The 10328-nt window shown below is 38.2% G+C and overlaps 1 protein-coding gene across 1 annotated transcript; it reads right to left on the bottom strand.

The window, feature by feature from the left end:
* Nucleotides 1-670: 670 nt before the first annotated feature.
* On the bottom strand, nucleotides 671-1576 carry LOC147893633 (calcium-dependent protein kinase 20-like). Its single transcript, XM_087386329.1, has one exon. The coding sequence runs from the start codon at nucleotides 1574-1576 to the stop codon at nucleotides 671-673; it is 906 nt and encodes a 301-aa protein (XP_087242455.1).
* Between the last annotated feature and the right edge of the window lie 8752 nt (nucleotides 1577-10328).

A 10328-nucleotide genomic window follows, 5' to 3' on the forward strand; every position in this document is an offset into this window, starting at 1 on the left:
AGGTTTCTAAAGATTTGTCAACATGTGAAATTTATCATACAAAATAGTTCCAAGATGGTCCACCTCTTGTAAGATCTCCATATGACGATTTTCTTCACCTTCCTCCTTTCCAATGCCTCGCTAGTCTAGAGCTTACTTCACATTTAAAAAGAGGACAAAACTCTTGCTAGGATTAGTAATTCCTTGCAAAATGAATGAAACACAGCACAAGTTATTATGCTTGGGCAGAAGTAAGCAAGATGCTCAGCAAACAACATCAACCAAGATGCTCAGCAAACAACACCAACCATTAGGAATTGCTCCATCAATCTGACCATATGCTCCTGTTCATGAGAGTGTGGCTGTGTCAACCAAGGATTAGGATCAACCTAATCAAGCCTCCCTTGCTCAGGGGAGGCAAGAAAAGATATACCAACCCTTGTAGGAGACAACAGTGTAGGCAATCATTCTAACCAGCATCCCTTGCTCAGGGGAGGCAGGAAAGACGCTCCCACCGCTGTGTCATCTTAGCTTTAGAGTATAAGCAATCGTCTGATAATGACTCCCTTGCTTAGGGGAGCCACCAAAGATGCAAGCATATAATTTTTTCGTTTTTCAGCCATTATTACATTTCGAGGAGCATAGGTAGACTATGAAACAACTTCCCGTGGCGCGTATTGTTTGATGATCATCAAAGGGCATGAATAAGCTGCTTCCTGACATAACAATGCCCACGATCACTAAATGTTTTCTCTGGCCAGCAAATATTGTGGGTGGAGGCTGGTGCTACATGGTTTAACCAAGGGTGATCCAAAATGCTTCTTGCAGTTATCCGCTCCAGTGGATCTTCCTTCAGCATCTTGAGCAATAAATCTCTGCAAGCAGGTGTTAAAAGACAGTGATTTTGTCCGCCTAGCTCTTCCATCAAGCCGTGGATTCCTCCAAGATGTTGTGACGGCAAGTGCCCAGTGAGAAGCTGGTAAAAGGTGATACCCAGGCTCCATATGTCAACAGCTGTGGAGTAACATCCGTCTAACACCTCAGGTGCCATGTACCAAAGAGTGCCTACCACCTGCTGTAAGCGTTGTACTTGATGAGGGAATGCATAAGTCGATAGGCCAAAGTCTGCAAGCTTAACTGACTTCAAGTCCCTCGGGTCAGCTAAGAGGATATTGTCCGGTTTAACATCCCTGTGAATGACCCCTTCTTGATGGCACAACATTAGCGTCTCTGATAGTACTGTAATGACCAACTTTGCCTCGTACTCAGTCAAGGGTCCCTTGTGCAGCAAGCGATTGGCCAACGATCCTCCCTTGCAAATAAAAATGCAGTCCCGATCCACAATGAGGTCCTTTAGGTGAACTATGTTGCACGAGCAGAAAGACAAACGGCGGTGGATATCTATCTCTCTCCGTAAAGCCTCTTTGATCTCTGTGGGAAAGGACGTGACGTCCTTAAACATCTTGCAAGCTACTTGATTACCGGTCATCTTCTCAAAACAAAGATAGACAGCACCCTGACCGCCCTTGCCAAGAAGGGCTCCGAGTTGGTAATTGCCAATAGTGATGCCTGCTCCGAAATTGTTGGTCGGAGGCATGGTGTGTCGAGATGGCGAGGCAGATGAGCGTGGATGAAAAGGAAGAGGAAGGGCGAATGGGAAGGGAGGTGAAGCTAGGTGGGTGGATGGATTGATGGGGTGAAGAGACGGCTTCTGAGGAGACAGGGAAGAAGAGAGCTCGCCATGTCTTGTTGGGCACTCTTCTCTTCTGAGACAACAGGGAAGAAGAGAGCTCTGTCTTGTCTTGTTCATGCAAAACGAAAAGCACGTGGTGTTATAAAAACGCGACACGCGTTTCTATGTAGACTTGCCACTTGTAAGCTTGTTATAGTGTTCCTATGTTCACGCTTCCCGGCCGATATTGAGATTGCAATTAGCTATGCAACCAAAGCCCTATGCAACTCCCTACTATCAGCCGTCCTTGTTGCCATCGAGTTTAAGTAGACAAAAATTTGGTGTGGCCAATATTGAAAGTGCAATTAGCTGCAGATTGGTGTGTTCAGGAGCACCAATGTGCAGCCCGCCTTGTTTAAAGCCCTGGCCAATCGAATGGCTCTGTCATGCAGATGGCTATCAACAATCCTTGCTGCCATCATTAAGGCATCGCGAGCTTGAATAAAGTCGCAATGACCATAGACTATATAGCTTCATACTTCGACCACGTGAACATAGATCGTCAATTGAGTCAATGTGGACTCAAAGTATAATGGTTGGATTCACTCATAGGAGAGTGTGCACCAGCTCTCTAGTTTTACCAAAAGCTACGGCTTAATTATTTGATGTTTTGCACTCAAGGCACCTTAAGGGAGGTTAATATGCATGATGAATTCGTGTGAAGAATGGCCAAAGCATGCTTCCTTCTTAGTGTTTCTTCTTTTTGGTTATTATGTCAAAGTGTTGCCTATAAAACTTAGGGAAAATCTGTTTGGAGGGGAAAGACTTGTCAATACGTAAGAGTAGTAATCATTGACTAAGTACATAAGAGTAGTAATCATTGATTAAGGAGCATGACAATGCATAGGACTATCTTATTTCAGTTTGGCTAAGTGTAAGAACAAATGTTGTTGAAGTGATGACTCTAGGGACAAATCCTTAAGGGGTGTCTTTCAGTTTCATGTATGGGTTTAAACCCATGCATTCTAAGTATTTAAAATGGTGTATTATTAATTTAATGATTTCCCTTCAACAAAGGGTAAATCCATTTTTCTCATGCTATGATAACTCCCTTTTCATTCCCACTAGAAAATGTGCATAGCTCGTTTGGAGGTTCCTCATATGGTTGGGTTTTTTTTTAATGTTAGATGATCATGTTGTGATTACTCATCTAAGGTGGGTTCTTCCTCTAGTCTCTAGTATTTTTCAAGGATGTAGTAGCAATCGTTTGTTTTTGTGCTATGCTTAATCCATATAGTCTATGGTTTACAAAAGTGGGTAGAGTATAAAGCCCCCTTTTACATTTTGGATCGGGGTCATGGTTCAACTTTGCCTTTCTCATTGGTTTCATGACTTTACTTCATTATAGACTTCTTGGCCATGATACTGCTGAATAGAGGATAGGCCATGGCTCCTCATTTCTAGTTGATAACTACATATTTTAGTTTACATTCGAGAAGATTCAAGTTGGGTGTTAGTCTTGGTAGAGAGTGGGATTTGTTAGTTGGGAGGCTCAACTAAATTAATTAATCAAAAAAGAAAAAAATTAATTAAAATATTTTTATCAAAAATTAAAATATAACCCATACTTGAAGGTGGGTGTAGAGCATGTCATGTCCTTGGTATGCATGTGCTTCAATACGGACTATTCTTCCACTAAGCCTCCCTCGAAATTAAAAAAAGTTTAAGATTGTGGTGCAAGATCCCCCTCATAGGTGCCTCTTTTTTCTTCTTATCCCCTCCATAAGGTGAACCATAATGAGTTGGAATGTACACAAGCTTTACAAACCTATGTAGCACAGCAGCCGTAGCATCAGATACTTTGCCACAGGTTGCAGAGGGCTGTGGTGGTAAGATGGCCAATGGATTTTCTTCTAATACAAGAGCTATTTCCAATAGCAGATGTTAGGACCTCGATGCCATCTATTGACTTAGAGGTGTGGTCCTTGCCAGTATGTAGGAGTGGACGGGTTTTCATTTTGGTCTCACACGCAATGGCTACGAATATATATGATTAAAGTAAGTTGATCATAGGAGAGGTAGTATGAATGGGTTTACACTTAAATGATTCTAGGATCTACATTCTGAATTTTTGTGCCACTACTTGTAGATAGCAACGCCTTGCTTTCTAGAGGCAATTGACTAAGAGCCTCTCACATACCAAAGCCTATGACTGTGTGTTGATATCATTCTTCAAGTGAAATTCTTCAAGCTTGGACCTATGCTTCATATGAAAGAGCACATCTAAGCCCATTGAAAGTATACATACCAAAGTTATGATTTTGTTTTCATGTGATTCTTCAATTGAAATTTTTCCAAGCTATACCAACACTAATCACTCTATTCCCATGCAGAAGTATCCATGCTCATTATGTATGCTCGAGCAGAGTTTCGATAAGGTATTTCGTGTTGTCATTTTTATTGTGGCTGTGCTTTTCTATTTTACTTTGTAGATGGGAACAAGTTTTTCTAGGGGTGTAGGTCATTGATCAAATATAGGAACTATGATATTCTCCATTGCATGTAGGATAAGTAGCTAAAATTTACTACTTTGTTTTAGGATTGTACTATTTCAAACCTTCCAATGTGTGTTCCTACTAGTGCTTCACAGTTTTGGTGGGTTGGTGCGACAATCAGCAAGCTGAAGTCTCAGTACCATTTGTTGTTAAGGTGATTTTTCTCCACTTTGCCTATGTTTATCTATTTTCTTTTAGTTTAAGTTCTATGTGTGCTTTGGGGAGTCGAATGATTGTAGGGCTATTGATGTAATGTTTCAACTCAATCACAAGCTCTTGTTTATTTACTTTTTCTTAGTTTAAGCAATATTAGACTTGACCGCACATGGTATGTGGTGTATTAATTACTAATTGCATTTTTCCATTGAGTGGTTGGGTCTCTTTTGGTTTAGCTTGTGATAACTTATGAGTTTCTAAGGGTGTTCAAGATAGCAAAAAAAATATAGGAATGTTCATTCACCTCCATTGCTTCTTATATAAGTAAATAAATAAATTTCTCTATACATATCACATTGGATGCAATGTAGATTACACCTATCCATAGAGGACTTCAAGGGGTTATGGGACAAACCTTACACCTAATGCTAACCTAAAGGGTCTGTGTGTATTCCCCTTATCTTCATTTTCAATGTACTTTATTGTGTGTGTCACACACACACGCATGCGCGCATACATACATATATAAACAAAGTAGAGTCATCCCTAAAATGAAAATCAACCAATCAACAGCACGATAATAATATATAATTAAAAATAAATTTATTAGATTAATTATCTAAACACACCACTGGAACTTGGAGAACCTATAAGGAATTTATATTTTATGAACCAACTAAAGAGTCAAGCCATCAAAGAAGTACAATCCTAAAAAGTAAAGGCTACAAATATTACACAAGAAACCGTAGCAACCCATCAAAAAACCAAAGACAAACAACCTTGCTTTCAATGCTAGCTAGATACTAGAGATACTTAACAGAGAACCTAACTAACAAATAGTGCATAAACAACAAACAAGCAAACAAACTCATGCACTATCTATGCACATGACTATCGATTGTAACCGTGGGAGGAGGCCTTCTCTTTGCTAACATAATCCTAGACCAAGAAAAAAGAATCACTACACAAGTGCTCCATCCTTCTTTCCACATGCAAATAAGGAAAAAATACAAGTACTAATCCCACCCACTCTAAGTACTACCTTGTGAAAAAACAATCCTAACAATATATAGCCAAGCCACTAAGGAAAGTGTTGATAAGGAATATGTGCTTAATCTAATTAAGATTAGGAGATTATGCTCTAAAATCTAGAGTGTAAACCGTTAAACTAAGGCTATCTAGATCAGCATCAATAAAAGCTTGGCATTTTCCCTTCTTTGATAGTAATCAAAACATGGCATCCTTCTTGACAATAAATTAGTTAAGGCTCATGGCAATAAAGATGTACCATAAAGTCCTTAAGAGACTTGAAGATAGATATAAAGACAGATTAATTGAAAAGATAGCTTTCCCTTGACTATTCTATGGTGAACAATATGTGAGTAAAAAGTAAGTACAAGTATTAATGACCCTCTTTGACCACCACCGGTCGGTGGAGGGAGGCCAAGTTTCCATAGTCATGGAAGCATCCTTAGACCAGTAGGATAAGGACATTCATAAAATGTATCAGTGAAAGACGCTCGACTAGTTGGTCTGGAATATCACCTCTTTTTGATAGGTGAATACAAGTACCAATTTAGAGCGGGGAAGAGAAAGGGGATATCATCAATAAGCACGCGTTAGATTGATAGATATTTAGAGGCATACACTAATGAGTGTAAGTAGGGGAAGAGAAAGGGGAGAATGCATTGACAAAGACTTATGCATAATTGCGTATGTTGGTTTGAATTAAAAAATATTATGAAAGGACTTATACCTACCACTAGTTAGCTTTTAAAGGTCATTATTATGATAAAGCTTACAAAGATAAGAATTGCTCTAAAATCCAGAGTGTAAACCGTTAAACTAAGGCTATCTAGATCAGCATCAATAAAAGCTTGGCATTTTCCCTTCTTTGATAGTAATCAAAACATGGCATCCTTCCTGACAATAAATTAGTTAAGGCTCATGGCAATAAAGATGTACCATAAAGTCCTTAAGAGACTTGAAGACAAGAACAGTACGTGAGTGAAAAGTAAGTACAAGTATTAATGACCCTCTTTGACCACCACCGGACGGTGGAGGGAGGCCAAGTTTCCATAGTCATGGAAGCATCCTTAGACCAATAGGATAAGGACATTTGTAAAATGTATTAGTGAAAGATGCTCGACTAGTTGGTCTAGGATATCAATCCCGAATATCAAAAGAACATCCTTTCCTTGAATATCAAATATCTGAAGAGGAAATGCATCTTCTCGTAGACCTTCCATCTAGACAATGGATGTGTCCAATAACTTGATGCTAGTCCAAGCATCACGGCCTAACGACCAAGGGAAGGAGCTGGTCTCATAGTCCCCGTGTCATAATCAAGCCTGAAGCTTAAACTAGTTGAATCAAGTCGACTCAAGTATATCCATTAGTCATAAGGTTTTTCTTATCTTACAGTGGATATACCTCTATGTGTGTGTGTGCACGCTTATGTGCATGCATGTGTGCGTGTGTGTGTGTGTGTGCATGTGTGTGCGTGTGCATGTGTGTGCGTGTGCATGTGCATGTGCGTATGCCTGTGCCTGTGCATGTGCGTGGGTTTCCAATCAAACAATCTAGCCTACTATACTACTGGACCAGTCTTCAGTGTTAGAGTAAACCAAATGCAAACAAATTCCATTGCCCTTTTCAAACAACAAGTGAGAGTAATCCATTATTATTCAACCCCTTCAGACAAAATATCAAAGTGGGAGTCATAAAAAATACTCACATTCATATAAAATGTCAAAAATACAAAAAGAGTCAAAAGTAATCTCCAACAAATAATTCATTCCCATATTACAATAGATGGAGATTTAATCCACCATAAAGTTCTATCAAAAGTTGCCAACGTTGTATCTTATGTCCATCAAATCATGCCAAAGTTTTTACAATGCCAGTCCAATGGAGAGGTATGCTAGCTCACCTGGCACCATCACAACCAAATGAAAGTTAGAACAATTCATTCAAGCTGTGGTAGGCAGGCTTCAATGCCGGCACATAGTTGTTATCCATGTCACTCTATCTAGATTAGCATAATCAAATCTTGGCAATCTAATGTTCAAAAATAATCAATAGCTGGGACTCATACAAATCATGAAATATTTATAAAATGTTAGAGTAATTCTCAATGGAATAAGTAGACTAATCAAAGGCCCCATTGTCCTTTGATCAATTCTCCACCAATCATGATATTGAATCATAAGAGGCCTATAAACAAGAACCCAAACTGATGCATAGAAACCATCATATAGACCCAAGGGTAAAACATGTCCACTCCTCTCGTATCCAAGACAATCCCATGATTCACATGAAAACAAATCTGGTACCTCATATAAGTGACAAATCTACAATCTGCCAAGGGAAACCCAATAGAACCTAGTGCAATAACATAAATATCCATGGCACTAGTAATTTCCAAGATCCCACTAAGACCAATCACTAAGTTTAATAAATAAGAAACTTGACCTGTAATTCAAAAGACCAGTAATTTGAAAGCTTAATAGCTAAGTATCTCAAATATGTCTATCCATTAATCTGAGGTATGCATGTCAAATTCATAAGGGAACCATGTAGAACCAAGGTCTGAGACAAAGGTATGTTCTACTTCCCAAAGTGTAGAGCTTAATATATAACCCATGAAATAAAAAATCCAAGCTTAGTGCATAGCTCTTGAGGTCCATAGTTCCTTAATACAAAATCATCAAAGTTAATCAAAACAAAGTACTTATGAAAGGATCAAATGTTAGTAATCTCTAGGCAACAAATTAGAGGATCCCATGATTCTTAGCACTTCTTGGCTTCATAATTAGATTTTTTCTCCTAAATCAATACTACCAACGTAAAGAAGCATATCATAAAGTGTAAGCTGTGTTTTGGTAGTTCTTTGCGACCATTCAAGTCCCTCATATATATTCATAGCCCGTCATTTGCTCCAAGCTACCAAAATATTAGGATTGTCTCACCAAAGTAGCAAAGGAAAGTTTGCAACAAACAAGACAAGAAGTAGATCTTTGAACAATCATTGCAACATGCTACGTCCAACTTTTAACGGCTCACGTTGAATGGATGAAGAAGAACTGAGGACCGTTTCTACATTCCAAATTACCCTGAGGGTTGTCTTTGTACTCAGGTGAGGAACTACTTATTGCTCAATGGGAAGGCATAAGTGAATAGAAAATTGTGTATTGCATTCTCCATGAAAGGGGCTCGAGTTTCATACCTAGAATGATCCACCCACCCGCAGTAGCGTTCAATAAAGCTATGAGCTTATAATAACGAGACAACATTTGCTAGACAATTCAGCTCTCAGGTAGACTCTTTGTTCCTCAAGAGGTGCACAAGGTTATCCAAACCAAAACCAATCTTCTCTCTTGTGAATAATTCAACGGGTGGGACTATGAGTATCCTCCATCTCCCATCTTCCTTCTTTCTTCTTAACACTGCTTGTAAATCCTGCCATTTAGGTAGCGCACCAAGGGACCATTAAGTAATTACTACCTTCATAAATGTTTTGAGTGATCCAAATCCTCACTCTAAAGTACACCATTTACAATCCAACATCTAAAGTAACAAGGGAGGTCCATAGCATAGGATTCCTTGTCTATAATCTCCCACTACACCCAAAATAATAAGGGACCTTAGAAGAGATATGTGAAAATTATTAATGTGTCACATAACTTGGTATTATTCCCAAAACTCTAATTCATATAATAATAATACTTCATTGAGTACAAGCATGATCACAAAGAGTTTAGTTTATGGGTAAAGTGGAATTCATCTCCCCTCAATATCAATGGAGCCCACCAATTATAGTTACACTCAACTATTACAAAGGTCCCCAAGTGTGTGTGTGTGTGTGTGTGTGTGTGTGTGTGTGTGTGTGTAAGACTTGACAACACCCCTTTGCATATTGAAAAGACAAAAGAGCAAAGCTAGACAATGGAATAGGACTAATTGCATTAATAGAAAAGTTTGTACAAGTCGGTCAATCCCTGTTTATAAAGGAAAGCAGCAGTGGGCCATTTTGTAGAAATGACTTTGTGGAACTGTATAGAAGTTGAGCTTGGATGAGTCCTAGCAAGCATCACTTTTATTGAAGAGAGGAGTCTGCCTACCTACCACCATCCAACAAGAAAATTGGTGAGAACCAGCTTTAACCTTAGTTGGGAACTTAGGTGTCATAAATACCCCTCCCTTGTTATTGGGGTCACAAAAAAATAAAATCTAAAACACGAACTTATCAAGCTTGATGTAGACCAGTAAGTGAAAAAATAATTGGAGTAAACGTCTGCTTATGAGAAGAGTGTTCATGAATAAAAGCAAATTAACTTGGAACATTATCCATGTAATTTATAAAGAAAAAGTATAAAGGAGGATAATGTGAAAGAGGAAAATGAGGATTCAATGAATTCGTTTTGAAACAAAGTGTAGAAAATCTTTTAAAAAATAATTACTAATTGATAAATTTAAGTAAATTTTAACTAGAAAATTAATTGCTAGGGTAGTGTATGAAGCAGCAATGGTTTTACTAACAACCTATGAAACAAAGATATTTTTTTCAATACGATATCAAAAGAAAATAAATTATCTATAGAGCGTGAAAGACACTTAAATTAAGATTCTAGCATGGAAGAGGTAATGTTTAATCATAGGATGCTTTAATAACCACCTAGTGAGCATTTAAATAGAGGCACTAGTAATGGAAAAAGGAAAGGGAAGAGTGTGAGAATTATCCTGAGTGAGAGCTAAAATTAAAGTACCAGGAATGAAAAAAGAAAAGGGAGAGTGTGGAAAATAACCTAAGTGAGAGCTTGAAATATAGTACTAGAAAAAAGGATGAAACAAAAGGGAAAAAATAATATAAATAGCCTAGTGAGAGCTTAAATTAAGGTTAGAGCACTTTAACGAAAAAGATGAATAAAAGTAAAAATGATAAATGATAATGTGTAAAGAATAAA

This window comes from Dipteris shenzhenensis, chromosome 15, assembly GCF_047967505.1.
Source record: "Dipteris shenzhenensis isolate YYH24624 ecotype China chromosome 15, Dip_SZ_1.0, whole genome shotgun sequence".
Classification (NCBI taxonomy): domain Eukaryota; kingdom Viridiplantae; phylum Streptophyta; class Polypodiopsida; order Gleicheniales; family Dipteridaceae; genus Dipteris; species Dipteris shenzhenensis.

Coding starts and splice junctions, on each gene's coding strand:
- LOC147893633 (XM_087386329.1), bottom strand. CDS start 1,576: ATGCCTCCGACCAACAATTTCGGAGCAGGCATCACTATTGGCAATTAC.